The sequence below is a fragment of the Ursus arctos genome, unplaced genomic scaffold, assembly GCF_023065955.2.
Source record: "Ursus arctos isolate Adak ecotype North America unplaced genomic scaffold, UrsArc2.0 scaffold_8, whole genome shotgun sequence".
In the NCBI taxonomy this organism is placed as follows: Eukaryota; Metazoa; Chordata; class Mammalia; order Carnivora; family Ursidae; genus Ursus; species Ursus arctos.
In genome coordinates this window covers 63,306,777-63,327,799 of record NW_026623100.1, presented here as the reverse complement: position 1 = coordinate 63,327,799, position 21,023 = coordinate 63,306,777, and the positions used below count along the sequence as shown (strand labels likewise).

The 21,023-nt window shown below is 41.0% G+C and overlaps 1 protein-coding gene across 1 annotated transcript in view; it reads left to right on the top strand.

Moving 5' to 3' along the window:
- The first annotated feature begins 9,501 nt into the window (after positions 1-9,501).
- Positions 9,502-21,023, top strand: part of WDR43 (WD repeat domain 43) — a 46,701-nt gene continuing 35,179 nt past the window's right edge. The window contains exons 1-2 of the mRNA XM_026478219.4: positions 9,502-9,885; positions 17,023-17,160. Of these exons, the coding sequence (XP_026334004.2) occupies positions 9,661-9,885; positions 17,023-17,160 (363 nt within the window). The 5' untranslated portion in view covers positions 9,502-9,660. The remainder of the gene's footprint in view (positions 9,886-17,022; positions 17,161-21,023) is intronic.

Here is a 21,023-nt window from a genome sequence, read left to right as displayed (position 1 = left end):
CGCACTGACGCAGCCGCCTGGGGTATCCGCAGCTTTTCCGCTGGAAGAGCTCCGCAACTGCGCATGCGTCCAGGGGGCGGGGTAATCCGAATTGGGGGCGCAAGGACTGAGGGATGTTGCTGTGTAACTGTCCTAGGAGCGAATCGCACTCTCGGGCAGGGGCACATTTTCCTCTTCGGAATATGGGCAGAGTAAACAGTAGGCCGCTGACAAATCTCCATCAGCCTCACCCCGGGGACAGGAGGCTTAAGAGAGACAAAGCCGGTCAAAGTACTGTGTAAACTGAAGTCCTGTACGAGGGTCGTCTTACGCTAGTCGCCAGGAACACGAACGTCACGTGGTCACCCCCAAGATGTAGGAGTTAAAAAGCCCAGAGATGGGTTCGACTGTCTCAGTTTGGACGGGCCATCCGCTGACCCGCGTTCCTTTCCAACTGACTACGAAGTTCCCCCGCCAGCCCGAAGCAAGTTCCTTCGACTGGGCTCTGACCGTCTGCTTGCCTGGCCCAGGCCCTACGAGTTGGGGAGGGCTAATTGAAGTTATAGTATTCACTGTGTGCTTATTTAGCAGAATTGTTTCTAATAATTAAAATATAACAGTTAATTATTTTACTACCCCTAAAACTAAATAGAATCATCTTTACGGAAAAGGCCATTGCTAAAACAGGGTTGTAGGGCAGAGGGGTATTGCAAGCTGAATTTAATTCATGCATTGAAGTCCCAATCCCCAGTATCTCGGAATGTGACTGTATTTGGGGATAGGGTTAAGGAGGTAATTAAGTTAAAATGAGTCATTAATGTGGGACCTAATTCACTATAAGTGGTGTCATTATAAGAAAAGGAGATTAGAACACAGGCACACAGGGAAGACCGGCTCCAGACAGGCAGCAGATGTCCATCTACAAGCCGAGCAGAGAGCCCTCAGAAGAAACCAAACCTGCCGACAGCTTGATATTGGACTTACATGCTCCAGAACTGTGAGAAAAGAAATTTGTTGTGTAAGAAAAAAAAAAAAAAAAAAAGCATTGCCTGTATGTTCTGATTTTTTTTTAATTGGATCTCTTTAAAAATCATTTATTCCAGGGGTGCTTGGGTGACTCAGTCGTGAAGCATCTGACTTTTGGTTTTGGCTAGGGTCCTGATTTTAGGGTCTTGGGATTGAGCCCCTTGTCAGTCTCCCTCTGCTCCCCCCTCCCTCTCCCTCTGCTCCACCCCCCCACTATCGCTCTCTCTTTCTCTTTAAAATAAATACAATATTTTTTAAAAAATCATTTATTCCAGGTTTTGGTACCCCACCCCAAAAGAAGTAAAGAAAAATAAATTTATTTAATCTTCAAAACAAAACAAAAAACCAGTAAAAGGTTATCTTTGGAATCCAAAGTCTAATTTGACATTAAATATCACTAACCAGTTTAATATTAATTCACTTGGCAAAAGTTTATTGAGGGTTTGACAATACCAAGCAAGGTAGCTATTTATTTCATGTAAGTTTACAACAACCCTGTGTTAGAAATAAGTATTCTTGCTTTATGCATAAGAAAACTGACCCAGGGGGGCGCCTGGGTGGCACAGCGGTTAGGCGTCTGCCTTCGGCTCAGGGCGTGATCCCCGCGTTATGGGATCGAGCCCCACATCAGGCTCTTCTGCTATGAGCCTGCTTCTTCCTCTCCCACTCCCCCTGCTTGTGTTCCCTCTCTCGCTGGCTGTCTCTATCTCTGTCAAATAAATAAATAAAATCTTTAAAAAAAAAAGAAAAAAGAAAAAGAAAACTGACCCAGGAAGATTAAATGATTTTGGCAACATCCCATAGCTGACAAGTGGCATGACAGGGTTTCTGATCTAGGTCAGTCCGGTTCAGCAGTCCATGCTCTTTGTACTATAACACCCCTTCTCAAAGGCCGGTACCAACAGTACAATTGAATTTAGAGGTAAAGTCAAAATATGCTCAAAAGGGCTATGGATTAAGTTTACATTTGATAAAATAAGTCTTGTTATTACTTTTGAAGATTAAATTAGTACTTTCTAAACTGTGCTTTCTAAAACATCAGGCGCTACAAACTCCATTAACAGGATTTCTCTCTTTCAGTACTACAAATGAATAAAGAAACTGCTCTCCCTCCACCCCAACTGTAGGTCTCACTTCTGGTTTTGATTTGTTTTTTTAAGAAAGTTTTTATGACCAATCTTTTTGTTATTACTGACAAATAAGGGCCTGAATTGGAACTTTCTGAATCCTAAGCCCTACTAATGGTTTTAAAATTTATCATTCCTACTCTAGTATCTCTTAAAGATGATTAAATGATATTTGGCTGTTATTTCAGAAGGAGTATGACTTGGAAAGAAAAAGATATATTGATGTATGAATATGGGAAATAAATTTACATCTCTTTGATTTCTAAGATAAACTATAAACAGTAAATGGCATCCCATTTTATTGTTTGAATAAGACATGATGTTATATTTTATCCTACACACATCTAATGGAATACATTAACGTGTTGAAAAATATAATTATTCCTTATTTATTCATGACCTTTCAGAGCATTTAAGCTCTAAAAAAGGCCACTATTGTGTCTATTTTTGGCTATACTTTTCCTTTTCCTTCTGTCTTCCCTATGAAACTGTCAGCCTGCACTCTGAAACTATTTTCTGACAATATGAGGCATCATCAACTCATCATGTTTATGTTATAAGGTCAGAAAGACACTGTCTTCTAGTGGCATTTAGTCAAGCAATCACTTTAAAGTCCTAATAGCTGTCAAGAAGTACTATGGTTAAGGGCTGACATTTAAAAATCTCCAGTCACATTAGATCACTAGTTCTGATTCCACAAATGTTCTCCTCTACCTCTTTGTGTGTGCTTCTTTCCACTGTTTTGTATATTTTTCCCGCATCCTTCAGGTTTCAGCCTCACCAGAATGGTGCCTTATATAAGTCCAAAACACTGGGAGAAGTCCCTCTCCTTTGTGTTCCTGATACAGCCTTGTCTTTAGACCCCCTCCACAGTGCATGTCAGGTTAAATGAAATCATTGTTTATTTACCATTTCGCAAGTTGGAGGGTAAGACTGTGGAGAGGGCTGTGTCTGATTCATCGTTATAATTCCATTGACTGTCATAGTGCCTGGAACAAAATGTGCCCGCAGTAAATATTTGCTTACTAAACGAATGAAGAAAGTAGGAAATGAGAAAACCATTAGTCCTGATACCTAGGTGAATATAGTAAATAATTCAGCATGCAAATATGGTCCAAATATATTTAATACTGTGTGTTTTATTGTGTATCTTTACATATATCTAGATTTTATTTTTTTAAAGATTTAATTTATTCAAGAGAGAAAGACTGAGTGCACACAAGCAGAGTGGAGGGCCAGAGGGGAGAGGAAGAATCAGACTCCCCACTGAGCAAGGAGCCTGAGGAGATGTGGGTCTCAATCCCAAGGCCCTGAGATCATGACGTGAGCCAAAGGCAGACGTTTAACCAACTGAGCCACCCAGGTGCCCTATGTATTTAGATTTTAATAGAACTGTTAAAGTTCATAATTTTTTTAAACTTTTAGTGAAAGATAAAGTATTTAAATCTGAGAATATAACTGCTTTTTCATGTCTCCCCAGTTGCTGCTGAGCTTGAATCTGGATTCTGTAGAACTCCTCCAGGATTTCCTGTTCTGTATTAGAAATTGAAGGAGTCGGGGCGCCTGGGTAGCGCAGTTGTTAAAGCGTCTGCCTTCGGCTCAGGGCGTGATCCTGGCGATCCGGGATCGAGTCCCACATCAGGCTCCTCCGCTGGGAGCCTGCTTCTTCCTCTCCCACTCCCCCTGCTGTGTTCCCTCTCTCGCTGGCTGTCTCTCTGTCACATAAATAAATAAAATCTTTAAAAAAAAAAAAAAAAGAAATTGAAGGAGTCAATTGAAGGAGGTCAAAAGGTACAAATTGATAAAATAGTTATGAAATAAGTAAGTCCTGAGGATGTAATGTACAACAGGGTGACAATAGTTTTTTATCATTTTTTAAAGATAATATTAGGTTTTTTAAAGATTTTATTTATTTATTTATTTACTTATTTATTTGAGAGAGAGAGAGAACGAACAGTGGCGGGGGGAGGGAGAGGGAGAAGCAGACTCTGTGCTGATCAGGGAGCCTGACAAGGGCTTGTTCCCAGGACCCTGGGATCATGACCTGAGCCAAAGGCAGACGTTCAACCAACTAAGCCACCCAGGTGCCCCAATAGTTGTTAGTATTGTGTTCCATATTTGAAAGTTGCTAAGAGAGTACATCTTAAAAAGTTCTTACACTGCCTTGATACCGTAGCTTTATTGTTAGTTTTGAAGTCAGGTAGTACGAGGACACCAACTTTGTTCTTCGTTTAGATAATTGTTTCACTTCGCATAAGGATTAATTTACCAATTTCTACAAAAAGTCCTGCTAAGATTCTGATAGGGCTTGTATTGAATTTATTTCAAATTGAGTAGAATTTCTGTTTTGACAATATTGAGTTTATTGGGACCCTGGGTGGCTCAGTCAGTTAAGCGGCTGCCTTCGGTTCAGGTCATAACCCCAGGATCTTGGGATCGAGTCTCACATCGGGCTCCTTGCTCAATGGGGAGCCTGCTTTACCCTCTGCTTCTGCCTGCCGCTCCCCCTGCTTGTGTGCTCTCGCTCTCTGACAAATAAATAAATAAAATCTTTAAAAAATATATTGAGTTTGTCAATTCATGAACATGCAATGTCTTTTCATTTATTTAGACCTCCTTTACGTTCTCTTAGCAATGTTTTATACCTTTTAGAATGTAAGTCTTGAACTTCTTTTGTTAATTTTTTCCCAAGTATTTTATTCTTTCTGGTGCTATTGTAAATGGAGTCATTCTCAATTTAAGTTTGATTGTCCACCAATAGAATGAAGAAATACCATTGGTTTTATACATTAATCTTGTATCTTGAGAGCTTGGTACATTAATTTATTAGTTTTAGAATTTTTTGTGAATTTCTCGAAATTTTCTGTAAGTCGTCTGTGAATAAAAATACTTTTATTCCTTTCTCTCCAATTTGGATATTATTATTATTACTATCATTATTATTGTTATTATTTACTTTATTGCACTAGCTGGAAACTTCAGTAAAATATTGAAAGAATTGATGAAAGTGGATAGCATTAATATATTTTCAACCTTAGGAAAGCATCAGTTTTTCACCATTAAGTATGAAGTGAGCTGTGGGTTTTTTGTAGATTCCCTTTATCAGGTTGGGGATATTCCCTTCTGTCCCTACTTTGTTAAAAGTGTTTGTTTGTTTGTTTGTTTGTCTATCTGAGATAGAGAGAGTGCAAGTTGGGGGAGGAGCAGAGGGGGAGGGAGAGGGAGGGGGAGAAGAATTTCAAGCATACTCCATGCTGAGCCTGATGCCTGACATGGGACTTGAGCTCAGGTCCCTAAGATCATGACCTGAGCCACCCAAGCACCTCAAAAGTTTGTTTTTAATTATGAATGGGTGTTGGATTTTGTTAAAATATTTTTCTTTATCTTTTGATATTATCATGTATTTTTAGTCCCTTATTCTGTTAACATGGTATATTATAATTTTTGATTTTTGGATGTTAACCCAACCTTGCATTCCTGGGATAAATCCCATTTGATTATGATATTTAATCTTTTTTTAATATATTGCTGATTTGATTTGCAAATATTTTGTTAAGGATTAGAGATTGTAGGATCTATCACTTTTTAGGATAAAAAGAATTAGTTAAAAGTTGAATTGTTAGTAAGTTTGACGAAGAGCTGGAATTGGTGCAGAGAGAGGATTGGAAGAGCCTAAATAATAGGCAGAGCAAAAAAGCAGGGCCCATAACAAGGATGATAAGGGCAGGAAACCAGAAGCAAGTGAGGGTCTAATGAGTGATGTTGCTGTGGAGGCTAACAGGGCCCAGATTACAGATTGCTTTGTAATCCAAATATATTAAACAGCCAGAGTTTCTTCTATAGGTGCCAGCAAGTTTGTGAGGTTTTTTTTTTTTTTAAGGTTTATTTATTTATTTATTTATTTATTTTAGAGAGAGTGAGAGCATGGCGGGGAGGGGCAGAGGGAGAGAGAGTCTTAAGCAGACTTTTCACTGAGCGTGGAGTCCGATGTGGAGCTTGATCTCAGCCCCCTGAGATCAGGACCTGAGCTGAAACGAAGAGTCATACACATAAACCGACTGAGCCCTCCAGGCGCCCCTGTGAAGGGTTTTAAGTAGAGAAGTGGAATGGTCAGATTAATAATTTACAAAGATCATACCACTGGACTAACGTGGAGAAAGGGAGTCCAATACAAGTACTGGTGGCAGTTCCAGTGAGAGAGATAAGGCTCAGATAAGGACAGAGGTGGTAGAATTGGATGGAGGTGAAGAAATTAAATAGAGAATTATATAAGAGATAAAATAGAATCTGATGATTGATCATATGTGCTTATGTGTGGGCAGAAGTGAGATGTGGGATTGGTTAATAAACAGGGCTGATTTCTGGCTTTCTCCAGTGGCTAACTGGATTGCTGGTGGTATCACCAACTGAGGCAAAGGATATAAAAGAATGAGCACAATTTTGTTCAGCTGCATGTAACATAACTCAAAATACTGTAGTTTAAACAACAGGGAAATTTATTTTCTCTTGTATGAAAGAGGTCTGGGGCATTGGTCTAGGACATATATCGTGCTGCAGGGTCTCAAGCTCCTTCTATCTTGCTGCTCTGCTATTCTTAGCATGTTGTTTTCCCCTCAAAGTCCATCATGTATGCTCTAGCTTTTGGCCATCACATTTGAGTTCCAGGAATTAAGAATCAAAAAAGCAATGAAGAATAGCATGCTCTGTCACTTTAAGAACATTTTTGTACTGGCTAGTGGTGATATGGCCTCACAGTTTGCAAAGAAAGCTGCAAAATGTAGTCTTTATTCTGGAAAGTCACAAGCCCAGGTAAAGAAGTGCCCTAAGGCACCCTGATGTTAGAGAGTGAGAGATAAGGAAGATCCAGGAGAGAAGACTGAGAAGAGGAGCCAGAGAAGTAAGAGGGAAGCCAGGAGAGTATGGCGTCATGGAAGACAAGCTTGCTGATGACAAGTCACATGAGAGGCAGACTTAGAATGGACACATATTTAGTAATACGGAGGTTACTGGTGGCCTTACTGAGAATTTTGGTGTAGTGGTGGGTTGGGATGAGAGTCCCACTGGAGGAGAAAAATTAGAAGAGAGAGATTAAGAAAATTAGACTACCTTTTTTTTTTTTTAAAGGAAAGAGTAGATTGGGACAGTGACTGTAGGGGGAAGTAAGGTAAAGGAAATTTTATTTTTTAGGAAGAAAGAAATAACAGTATGTTTATATGTTGATGAAAAGGATTAAGCTGAGAAGTAAAATTGATGCTGGTAGAGAGAGGAAAGGGTTTTTGGAATAATGGGATCTAAAACTTATGTGGAGGGGTGGCCTTTTCTAGGAGCATGGACAATTCATCCGTAGTGCCCGGAGTGATGGAGCACAGGTCGGTTAGAGTTCGTGGTACTGGAAGCTTGTGGAAATTCTCTTGTGATTGCTTCTGTTTTCTCAAGAAATAGGAAGCGAAGTCATTTACTGAGAGCAGGGAGGTAAGGGCAGGTTTGAAGTGGTAGGAGAAGAAAGATATGAATCGGTATCTAGGAGAAGAATGGAAGTATGAATGGACCAGGGAACAACGGATAATTTGGCAGCATTGACTTCCCATGTGAAGTTTGTGACCATGAGTTTAAAGTGGGTGAGAGTCATAATAGGTAGCTGTGACTTTTCTCTTGTTACTTTCAGCTGCTTTTGGGTGGAGAGTTCGATTTTACCGGCTTGCAGTTTTACCATGGAAGGACGATGATGTGGGAAAGAGGCAAGGGGTTTGAGGGTTGTAATGACAGAGGTTAAGATAAATTAAGAGGAAAGAGCAGCCATCAAGGAGGAGGGGTAGGGGTGCGTGAAAAGACTGTAGGATCAATGGTTTGACAGGCCAGTGGGATAGAAGGATTGGCTGGAGCCTGGAAGTTGGAGGGAGCAAGCTGGAAAGACAGAAGTCAGTGGTTAGAGAGTGGCGTGCAAAAATTGAGGTTATGAAGGGGGTGCAGCTATTGTAATGATAAAGTCTGAGACATGACCATGGGAGTAAGTGGCTGGTGTAGGGTAGAGGCCAAGATTATTGAAAGGGAGGAGGTCAAGGAATGATGTTTTGGTTATTGAAGGGCCAACTACGTGAACTCTATAGAGACTCATTGGGTCAAGTTGTTCATACCCAGGGATGACTTAGGTTAGAAATCCAGCTCCTCCTCCACTGCTCAGCTCTATACCTCAGTTTTTCAATCTGAAAAATGGAGATATTCATAGTTTCTACATCCTAGGGCTGTTGTGAGGACTAAATGGATTGACATCTCATTCTCCTGAGCTTTCATCCTACCCATTCTTAATCTTCCATGCTGGATCTTCCTCCTCCTCCTGACCTCTAAAGATTGCATAGTTTGGGCAAAGTTTTCTTTTCTATCCATACATCCATGATCTGACTAGTCCCACAGTTTCAAATAGCATCTGTATGCTAGTGTGCATCCAAACTTATATCTCTGTGACCTTCTCCTGTAGCCAACTCCTAGTGAACAACTCTATCATATCATACTTAACTGTCCAAAACAGAATTCTTGATTCTTGATTTCCACTCCAACCAAACCCGTTTCCCCAATCTAGCTGATGGAATCACCATTCACTAGTTTGCTCAGGCCTTGGAGTCATCCTTCACTTGTCTTTTTCTCACCCTTTGCAATCATTTAGCAAGCCCTGTTGACTCTAACTTCAGATTCTATCTGGAATCTGGGCACTTCTCCCCACCTTTACTGCTTTTGTCTGAGTCTGACCCAGCACTGTCCTATATTGTGTGTCAGTTTTCCTTCTTGCCCCTTTACCATCTCCGCGGAGTCCAGGAGGCCTTTTAAAAATGTAGATGTTTGTTGTTACAAATAATCTAAAACGCAAATGTTACCGTGGCTGTAAAAGCTTCACTGGCCCCATATCCCTGAGGGTGGTATTTTTTGTCTTTCCTGCTGGGCAATAAACTGTGGTCTGAATACTATTAATCCGTCATGCATAGATTTGGTGAAATATTATGGCGTCGTTACAAATTGTCCATTTGATGTAGTTACATGGGATTAATCCTGACGAAATAAGGTGGGTATGGGAGATCCCACCGTTACTTTCACACTACTATGAGTGAATAAATTGTTATGTGTATACATGATTATAACCTGGAAGTGGATAAGAAAAAAAATGAAAACAATTGCCACAATCATGGAGTTATAAGTGATTGTGTCTTTTAAACATTTCGTTCAATCATGTTCTTAAAAACAAAACAAAACCCAAACCTTTTCTCCTTTTTTTTTTTTTTTTGAAGGTACTGTCCTGCTCTCCAGTCTGCAGTCACATCCCTCCACACGTTCCCTCCCCCAACCAGTACAAATTAGCATTGGGCCCTCCGGGCCACCGTCCACAGGCTGGACCCGCCCAACGCTTGCTCGAGACGCGAGGAGCCACTCCCTCAGCTCTTTGCTCTCCCTCCTCCCCACTTCCTCCCGCCAGGCCCCGCCCCACGGCGATGCGCATGCGCACAGGCGAACACGTGGCTGCCGCGGAGCCAGGGCAGCAATGGCGGCGGGTGGAGGTGGTGTTGCCGACCCCCTGTCCCCGGCAGGGGTTCCTTGCGCCTTCTCACCGCTGAACCAGGCCTACTTCGCTTTGGCGTCTGCCGACGGTCAGTTGCGAGTGTGGGAGACAGCCAACAATAGGCTGCACCAAGAGTACGTGCCTTCCGCGCACCTCAGCGGTACCTGCACCTGCCTGGCCTGGGCGCCAGCGCGGCTGCAGGCCAAGGTAAAGCAGGCGGGACGGCGGGGGGCGGGCATCCGCCCGGCTCGGCCTCAGCGCACCCCCAGTCCGACGACGCGTGGCCCGGCATATCGCGCGGCCCTCCGAGGCCCGGGGCGAGGAGGCACGGCGTGCGGCGGCGGCGGCGCGGACTGGGTCCACTTCGCTAGTCCCGCGTGCGGCCTGCCCGCAGAGTAGCGAAAGAGGGCGCGGCCCGATTCGACGGGTGGTAGACTGGAGCCCTACCGACTGGCTTCATGCGGTCTGCGCCCCGCGCCCTGCTGTCGCCGGGGCCGCCATGTTCGTGTAGGCCCCCAGTTCCCCAGGGCGGCTTCCTTCTGCCAAGCCTCGCGCAGCAACATGTGCTCTTCAACGCCCTGGATTTTGACAGAGCCCCTCCTTGGGGCTGTAGTACTCTTTTCCGATTTCTCTAGCTCATTGGCTTTGCCTTAGGAGATTGGGATGAATAAGTCTGTTTCCTTGCTTCCGGACAACCCCCCCACCCCCCGAACCCTTGGGTGCAGGCTCACCACGTGTTTTCTTCCACGTCCAGTGTGTGGTACTCTCACTCTTGAAACTCTTGACTTTCCCAGGCTCGTTTCCATTCTCAGTCATTTGATGCTTCATTCCTTTTTTTTTTTTTTTTAACATCTGCTCAGTTCTCCTTTATACACCCCCTTTTAACCAAGTCTGAAGTCTACATTAGGATGTGGAGGTAAAGTGAAGTAGCCGGTTTAATGTAATGAATGTGAATACAGGTGAAATTTCTCTTAGAGGGGACATTACCGAGTTAGGGAAGGCTTTTCTGGTAGGGCCCTATTTCAGGTAAGATGTCATTCACTGAGTCACTCGACCACGTCTGCTCTAACTCACATGCACGTGGGTACTGCAGGTATAGGGTAATCAAACTGAATAAGTCTAATGTGATTTGGAAGCATCAGGTATCGTGAGTGTTTAGCTGACACTATGTGTAACACTTCAAAAGCTAGTATTTAAGACAGATTTTTAACTCCATCTGACCACCGTGGGGGAACTTTCTGCTAAATTTTTAGGTTGAAAGTAGGGATACATCTAACTGTGCTTTGGATGAGTATGTTTAGGTATTTTTCAGATCTTAAGATAGAGTTTCCTAGTTTCTAGATGAAGTGACTTTAGTTGATAAATAAAAGAAACCTTAATCAGGGCTCTTAAGGCGAACTTGGACTTCTAAAAAAAAAATCATAGTCATTGTTAAAGTTACAGCAGTCTGCATATTTTTCCTTTTTAAAGTTGTTTTCTGTGTTTCTATTTAACAGTCCTGTAAAGAGATAATATTGATGCTGAGGAAAAACATGGAGCAGTGATTAGATGCATGGATCCAAGCTCTACTGCTTACATTTCTATCTAGGTTTGGCTTCATAGTGGTGATTGTACTTCTAGTTCCTCATTTGTAAAACAGGGGTAATAGTACCCACCTCAGAGTGGTTGTGAAGGTGGACGTGTTTAGTAATGCAGAAACATTTAGATTAGTGTATGTAAGTGCTGCAGGTGTTGTTTATTTATAAATTGGGTTTGTATGGTTAGTCCTGGAAGATAAAGACTAACTTTTTTTTGCCTAGTTTGTGAAGAAGAAACTGAGTCTCTGAAAAATTAGGCAACTTGCATAAAAACCAAAAATAGAACCAGGACTAGAACTCAGGTATTTAGAGCTTTGTTCTCCATTATCTACAGCTAATAGTTGATATTAGGCTAGCAAAAATTTGTTGCCCCTTCCCCCTTTGCTTTTCTGTTGACTTAAGTCACATTGTATGCCTCAGGAATAAAACTTTGGCCTAGTCTTAAATTTCCTGTTGAAAGTCATAGTTGTAGATTATGTATACCACTCTGAAATAGTAGAAAAATATCTGGATTTGGTTTCATATCCAGGACTCAACTCAGACTTGCTTTTGTCACATTGAGCAAGTTGCTAATTTGGAGGGCCTCACTGAAAAATGAGAGTTTGGCTACTTAAAAAAAGTTTATATAGGTTTCAATATCCTTTTATCTGCATGTTTTCACTTTAGCCACACAGCTCTGTGAAATGTTCTGAAATAAAATTTTTAAAAACTGAGAATCAGAACTAAGGAAGTTCCAAGTGACTTCACCAAAGCTTTAGTAACCAATAAAGAGCCTGACCATTAGAGCTGAGGTCCACTGACTCCTGGTCCACTGTTCTTTCACTGTAACCCTAGATCTTGAGTCACAGAATTGAGAGGTGGGAGGAATGTAAGGAGGACATTTGGTCCTCATCATATTGGGGATGTGTTCTCCTAGAGCATCAATTTTACTTGAAGATTAGAGGGAGAAGTGGTTCTCTTAAATGTGCACATATATTACGGGATGAAATTAAAAAGTCACTTTTTTTTTTAAAGCTAGAAAATGAAGAGTGATGTATAGCAGCTGCTTCAGTCTCTGCTCCCAGGTCCCTGGGTTAGGATCCTTGCCACTGAAGTTTTAAGATGCTCTCATGCTATTAAACCTTTTTATTTTACATCTTTGAGGATTAGAGTATGAGTCTTGGAAAGGATGTTATTCTGAAGCCTGTGTTCCCAACATCTTAAGATTTTTGTTACTCCAACATGAAGTAGAGATTATGCTACCCACCTTTCAGGGTCCTCAGAAATTAAATGAGGCAGTGTATATGACTGGTGTAGTAAGTGCTCAGTAAATGTTAGTTGTTACTATTGAATGAGTCAGTGAGCATTCTCTGTGGGCTCGTTTTATCATTTATTGCTAAATTCCTCAGTGTAAATCATTTTGTAAGAGTATCTTGTATCTGGTTCAGTAATTGGCAGTTTGCCACCCAAGGACAGTTTGGTGATACTACTCCTGTGAGTGGAGAAAAATGAGTTGGTGCTGGGTTACTTGGGTAATAAGGGTTGAAGTAGTGGGTCCTAAATGTGTAGAACAGGGCAAGCACAGTAGCATTAAGAATGTTTCTAGGAAGAGCCTGAATTGAGTATCCCTGTTCCCAGCCCTTGGAGATGTAGTACAGTCTGGTTGTGTTCCTGAATGTATGATGCTCTATCTTAGGGTCTCTCCAGTATTTAAACCTCAAAACCTCAAAACAAGCAGATTGGATCCTGTTGGCAGGAATAGAAGTTCCTGGTTATTAGAATTTAATTGTTTTTGATATACTTGGTAATTACATGTAAAATGCACACATTTTGTTCACTGTTGTCCACGAAACAAACATTTGCCGGAGAAGTGACAGTAAGGTAGGCCAAGAGAAGGCATAGGAGACTAATTGCAGAATGAAACTTGAAACTTTGGCATAATTTTCATGTCTAGAGGTCAGGATTTTTCAAAAGTAGGTTTTGATCCATTAGTGGTTTATGTAACAGATTTAATGGGTTGTGATAGAGTTAAAAGAATGAGTATTTTGCATGGGAAAGGATAAGTTTTTTGTGGAGCTTGTTTCAATTATGTATACATACACTTTTATGAGTGTGTGTACTAGCTCTCCATGTAGACTTTCCTTTCTCTGGGGTCTCAGTCTAAAAAGTCATTGCTTAATTGATCAAATTCAGACTTCTCATCACTTGGATGCCCTTTTTTTTTTTCTCTCTCTCTTCACCACATCTGCCCTGTGTCTTGCTTTTGTAAATCATGTGCTCAGCCCCTTGAGATTCTCACTTGGGCTTCTGATTGCCTTCTGGATCAAATGCTGATAAACTTTTTCAGGCTGGTGCAACTCTTTATTGCTTAGCCTAGTCAGACTTTCACACTGAAAAAGACTCTTTAAGAAATCACATTTTTTAGGTCCTCACTCCTGGTACCTCTAGGAACTCCCAGTTTTTCAGTCACAGATATTAAGTAAAGTTTTAGCCTACCCTTTTCATTACTTTATGTATTTACATGTATAATGAGTGTGCACATGACCTTGTGCTAGGTACTTCAAAGGAAGGAAAACTGAGTATGACTGAGACACATGAAGGAAAAAATGGACAATTAGATACACCGTGTCTGTAGTGCAGAGCGCAGCATGATGTGTGCCTCAAGGGGAAGAAGAGCAGGCACCTGGGTGGCTCAGTCAGTTGAGTGTCTGCCTTCAGCTCAGGTCATGATCCCAGGAGATCCCAGGGTCCTGGGATGGAGCCCTGCATTGGGCTCCCTGCTCAGTAGGGAGTCTGCTTCTCCCTCTGCCAGCACCCCCCTCCCACATGTGCACGCTCGCTCTCAGATAGATAGATGGATGGATAGATAGATAAAGTCTTTAAATAAAAAGAAGAGGTTTTTGTGGAGAGGTGAGAGTTGGGGTGGACCTTGAAGCATGGATAGTTTTTTAACGAAAAGAAAATTGAGGTGAGCAGGAGAAGACCCCTCCAAGTTGAGGGAAAAGCAGAAGCAAAATGGGAAAGTGTTAGTGATTAGGGAGTGTAATGTAAAGATGGAATTGGAAATAAGTTGGAAAAGGTGGTCTGGAGGCAAATTGCAGATGCTTTTGAATGCCAGAGAGTTGCTTGTATTGATTTATTCTTCTCTGGGGAGTCATTGAAGTTTTTGATCACAGGAGTAACAGGTTCAGAAGGAAAATGCTCACAAAGGTCTGTCATAATCTATATAATCATCAGCACTAAATTCTTGGTTTCAGAAATATTTGGTAACTGGGTAATATTTGAAATAGATTTTACTAAAATGCCATTGCTTATAAAAACTTATCTGGTTGACCTGTTCAGACATGCTCATCCTGCTAACTGGGAAGTGATTTTTAAAAAAAGCGTCCAGCTCTGAGAAAATATGCATAAGTCAGGAGTTCTTTGAGATGCGTTAATTGTGTTATTATTTAGGCTTAGACCACTGATCCTCAAAAATGGGCAGAGGTTCTGTGGATGCTCCTTCACCTGCCTCTGCTTGCTTTTCCCGAAATACACAGATTTTGTTGATTTTGTTGATAGGGAAATTGGGGTTTGAATGTGTTAATGATTAATATCTAAAATTTCTTGGTGCTTTCTATTTTTTAATTTTTTAAAAATTTTGTTAAGAAATCCCTACACGCAGGGGCGCCTGGGTGGCTCAGTCGTTAAGCGTCTGCCTTCGGCTCAGGGCGTGATCCCGACATTCTGGGATCGAGCCCCACGTCAGGCTCCTCCACTGGTAGCCTGCTTCTTCCTCTCCCACTCCCCCTGCTTGTGTTCCCTCTCTCGCTGGCTGTCTTTCTCTCTGTCAAATAAATAAATAAAATCTTCAAAAAAAAAAAAATCTCTGCACCCAGTGTGGGGCTTGAATTCATAACCCAAGATCAAAGAGTTGCGTGCTTTTCTGACTGAGCCAGCCAAGCACACCTTTTTGTGCTTTTTAATGCAAATTCATATCTGCAGAAAAACATACACATGTTTGGACCCGCCTGTGTTTCATACATTAGAAACCTCAGTGTGAGGTGATACTAACTTGATTTGGGAAAACCAAGAGTTGGAGAAATAATTTCTAGAATCTTTCAGAGAAGTTTTCTGATGAGGTATAATAGGAGGTTGGTATACTCTCCTCCACTGCCCTTGCCTGAAATAGGTGTTTGTGTTCATAACCTTGTGCAGAAACCACATCTGCCTTGTGGGATCATTCAGAGGTGGCTTTAGACATTCATTGCACTGAAGGTGGGGCCTAGGACATTGTTTGTACTAAGGTTTCAATGTTTCAAGCAAATGAAATGTTACTGATAAGACCATCAGATTTTTTTATACTTTGGCTTTTAATCGTAACTTCTCTTTGGGGTTTATTAATGTAGGTACATTTCTTAGGACTTACAAAATGTGTATTTTTTTCTCTAAGTAAAAAGTTACTATTTTTTGTTGAATCTTTTTACTTTTTGTTAACCTAAGTTTGTCAAGTGAATAAAATTCTTCAAATGTAACATCTCCATAAGGTTAACTAAAAGAAAACAAAATGGAAAATGCTTTCTAAATCTACTCCTTGATATTCTTTTTTTTTTTAGTAGGTTTTTTTTTTTTAAAGATTTTATTTATTTGTCAGAGAGGAAGACAGAGAGCACAAGAAGGGGGAGCGGCAGGCAGAAGGAGAAGCAGACTCCCTGCTGAGCAGGGAGCCTCATGTGGGGCTCCATCCCAGGACCCTGGGATCATGACCTGAGCCGAAGGCAGATGCTTAACTGACTAAGCCACCCAGGTGTCCCTACTCCCTGATACTTTTTATACACCTGTAACATCATAGTTTTCATTGGTGGTTTTTGGACTGGGCAAATTTTTATGTATACTGGGCTGCTGGTTTGTGCTGTGGAGCAAAGATCTTGCACTATTGAGAAAATGTTCTTTTTCCTGTGGTAGTGGGCTGTTTTATGTTAAAAGAATGGATATCTCAGAGCTTTATGCTAAAGCACAGACTGGCAAGTTTTAATTTAAAAAACATAATATGGAAGAGAAGTTCTGAAATTATACATTTTCAACATTGTAAACTTTGATGTAATATCCTGAAGTTGTGATCGTTGGTTGTCTTTGAACAGACAGGAAGTAGATCAAAGCAGTCCTGTGGCATTTGATACTCGGTTGGAACTTGTGCGGCTTAAGTCATTAGGATCACCAAGACCACATGGAACTTTCAGACTAACCCTTAATTCTCACACACTAGAACAACTTCTAGTGTGCTCTACTACACAACTATTTTTTGACTGAGACTGAAATAGGTGTGTGTTCATGACAGCAGTTGAGTCCGCTTTCCTGAGAATGAAGCTAGAACACAAGGAAAGATGAGGAGGGAAAAACGGGAGGTGTTGGTAGCTTGTCTATGGATCTGTAGTCTCTGCTTGGGAGTGGAGGTTTCACTTGGACCTGTCATGAGTGGTTCATATCTGAGAAGCGGAAGCAGCAGTGAGGCTGCTTGGACCTTTTAAGAGAATACCAGGAGCATGTCCTCTTTGTCCCCTTCCTTCCTGAGAGGTAAGGGACAGGGACAGAGAATTATAAGCTCTTCTTTCCATTGGAGTGTCCCCCCCCCCCCCATAGTGAGAAAGAAAGCATTTGAGAGTGAGTCCTCTGTCCCCACCCCCTATCTTTAATAAGTGTCTTTTGGTAGCAGTCACATTTCATTTGTGGGTTAGTGGGCATTGGCATTTATGCATTAATGATGTCTTGTGTTTGAAATACAAAATGAACCTTTTCTTTTTCCCTCCAGGAAAGTCCCCAGAGGAAAAAAAGAAAATCAGAAGCTATAGGAACGAGTAACCAGATTGACTTGTTGGCTCTTGGTACAGCAGTTGGTAGTATTTTATTATACAGTACAGTAAAAGGAGAATTACACAGTAAATTGATAGTAAGTATAGATATATGTGTGTGTGTGTGTGTGTGTGTGTATGTATATTGTGTATAAAAGAAATGGGTAATCTGATTATTAGGGATTTATTAAAAACAAAACAGAAAAATGCTATAGGATCTGTATTATGGGGGCATTTTTCTGCCCCCACATTTAAAATTGTGAACAGTAATATTAATAGCTATATTAGGTAATGTAATTTTTGTTGTAGGTTAGAATACAAAGAACTGTTGACTAGATTGAAAATAAAGGGTAGAAAAAGTTCTAGGTACCACAAGTTGTGACTGCAGGAAAGAGCTCACCACCTCTAGGGCTAGGGAACAAAGGAGGCAGTTGGGATTACTGCTGAAACTCAAACCTTTGAGGAGCAGGTGTTGCTCTCTTTGCTCCTGTCTCTTGTGGAAGAGTGGCCCCGTGGGCTTGGGGTCCAGACCTCTGAGGACAGAGCTCTTAACTGACTGCGGGTGTCCTTGGAAGGAGGAGAGGAGGCCAGTTCTTCAGGTGTTGGAACAATTGCATATTGGGTTCAGCTACTACCAAAAGGATTGCTCTGCTGGGGTGAAGAAATGCTGGGTTGATGCACACTAGGAGACAGGATAGAACAAGTCCCTTGTTCCTCTTCCAGCCTTGTCTCTCTCTGGCACCCCTTATTGGTCCATCTAGCTGGCAAAGTAGGAATGTGGTCTGTGGAGTCCCAGCCCTGGCATCACAGAGCAGAGTGAGAGTTTGGCACTACAGGGCAGTGATTTAACTTAGCATAACTTGTTTCAGATATTGTCTATTACATTATGTGTTTGGTGTTCACTGAACTTCTGTCTTTATATACGAATGTTTTCTGTATATATGAATCAAACAATGTTTTCTATTTTAAGTAACATTTTCCATAGATAATTTGAAACTGCATAATATTGAAAAGGGAAAAATACCGTTTTTCTGTCTATCACCTGGAGATGTTTAATAGATTGTGTATTTCTTTATGCATATATTTAAGAAATACAGTTGAGTTCTGCTCATCTATTTTGTATCCTGATACTTTCCATTAAATTACAACATGAGCAATTTTCATATTTGTCAAGAATTAGTTACTAACATTTCAGTGACTGCTTGAAATTCCACTAAATTGGCACTATAATTGGATAGTCCCTTGGTGATTTAACTATTCCTTGACCATTAAGGTGCCTTCCAATTTTTTGTTGCTATACATTCTGTTTGCTGTTTACATGGATCCCCAGATTTACTGACCTGTGATTAATGAGTGAAAGGGTTTTAATGTTAAGGCTTTTTTTTTTTTTTTTTTTTAAGATTTTATTTATTTGAGAGAGAGAGAGACAGTGCACACAAGCAGGGGGAACAGCAGGCAGAGGGAGAAGCAGCCTCCCCACTGAGCAAGGAGCCAGATGCGGGACTTGATCCCAGGACCCTGAGATCATGACCCAAGCTGAAGGCAGACACTTAACCTGACTGAGCCACCCAGGCTTCCTAATGTTAAGGCTTTTTATGCATCATATACAGATAGTGTCTGGAAGAGTTTTCCTAATTTTACATATCAGCAATGGAAAGAGTATCTATATTCCAATAGCATTATTTCCACCATTGGATATGCCCATTAAAACAGCAATAACATTAACAGAAGCCCAGCTGATTTGATAGATGAAAAATTTTATCTGATTTTAAATCTGCATTTCAAAGTATGTTACTTACTTTCATGTTAAAGATTATAAAAATACAATTGTAAAACAAAGCATTTAGAGGTATAGATAGTAAGAAGGAAATTTCTCTTATTTCCTCCCTCCTCTCCAAGTCAAGTTGTTCTCATGTAGGCTTTTACCCCTCTGTAGTTGGGAGCCCATCATTTGATTTGATCAGTTTTTTGTGCTAAGTACCTACAGTCTGTGTGGCTGTGGACATAATGCTAATGAAACCTAGAACTCCTTTTTAGATAATTTTGGTACTTCATGGGATTATAAATAAATCTTTAACAGGGAGTGAGTGCATTAAAAAGTAACCAAGAATGTCAGAGTAAGGAGTGTTGGGATGATTGGTGAAGTAGAAAGGAATCAGGCTTTGAAACTAGTCTGTCCTGAGGTTGAATCCTTCTAGTTATGTGATCATGGGTAAGTAGTTGAACTTCTCATTTCTTAAATGGGTAGTCTGTAACTTACCTTGCATGCTTTTTTGGGATTTAGATGTAATGATGTATTACATGTAATTGGTATTGTGTAAATGTTTGTTGAATGAGTAAGTGAATGAATGAATGGACAGTTGCTAGATTGTTTTTCTTTCTTTTTTTTTTTTTAAGATTTTATTTATTTATTCGACAGAGATAGAGACAGCCAGCGAGAGAGGGAACACAAGCAGGGGGAGTGGGAGAGGGAGAAGCAGGCTCATAGTGGAGGAGCCTGATGTGGGGCTCGATCCCATAACGCCGGGATCATGCCCTGAGCCGAAGGCAGGCGCTTAACCACTGTGCCACTCAGGCGCACCTAGATTGTTTTTCAAATGGCTATACTAGCTCCTAGCAATGTACTGTAGTGTCATTTTTTCTGTAACCTTAACCAGCATGGGTATTATAATGTTAATAAGCAAAGTGCTAGGTGGACAGACTGAAAATGTTACGTTGTTTTGCTTTAATCTCTTGAATTACTAACTTTGAAAATTTTATTTTTTTACTAATTTTTTCTATAGAATTTATGTTTATATATTCAGTTCTTATGTATGTGTCAATGATATAGGACTTAGTTCTTTGAGTGGATAGCTCATACTAGGAAAGGAAGTAGCTGACATCCATTCTTGGGATGCAGGGGGTGGGGGGGGCTCAGTCGATTAAGCGTCTGCCTTCGGCTCAGGTCATGATCAGGTCATGATCACAGTGTACTGGGATTGAGTCCTGCATTATTAGGCTCCTTGCTCAGTGGGGAGCCTGCTTCTCCCTCTTCCTATCGCTTCCCCTGCTTGTACGCTCTCTCTCTCTCTGACAAATAAAATCTTTAAAAAAAATGTGTTTTTCTTTTGAGGTTGGAGCAATCTATATAATAGAAGTAGTGATTTTGAGTTTTATCCTTAGCTTACATATGTACATGATGGTGCTTCATGTATCCATTTAATTGTAATGTGAATTCAAGTAGAAAGAGTGAAAATCACAATTGCTCACAGTGTAGATGATTTAGGACCTTATTCTGCTGAATGAGTTTTTCTGGGAATGTGTGTGAGGTGGGTGGAGAGTTGAACTTGCCCTTCCGTGGTTATGTCTCATTCCTGTTTGCTGCTGAGTGAGCGAGCATCTTGCTATGTTGAATATGTTTAAAGTATCGTTCATATGGTATCTTCCATAACACAAGGAAATACTTAGTTTTTACCTGAAGAAACGGTTTCTTTATTGAGAGATAATTTTGGTAGTTTTTTAAAAAAGGTTTTATTTATTTGAGAGAGACACAGAGCGAGTATGAGCAGGGGATGGGGAAGGGGCAGGGGCAGAGGCAGAGGGAGAAGCAGACTCCCTGCTCAGCAGGGAGCCTGATTCCGGGCTTCATCCCAGGAAACTGAGATCACGACCTGAGCCGAAGGCAGACGCTTAACCAGTTGAGCCACCCAGGTGCCCCAGTTTTGGTAGTTTTTTAAAAAGTTAGGTCATTTTCAAGGATAGTTTTGACTAGACATGACTTTTATCTTAAATATTGACATTAAACTCTAAGATTTGACTTTATTCATTCGAGTGTCACAAACTTTTGCCACAGTACAAAAGTCTTGTCTTAGTGCTGGCATTCCTGTCAAAAGCAAGTGGCATTTAGAACTAGCATCCTTTGACTTATGATGTGGAAGCATGTTTTTCAAGCAGAGAAGGGAAAGTTAACTGAGTTAATTGG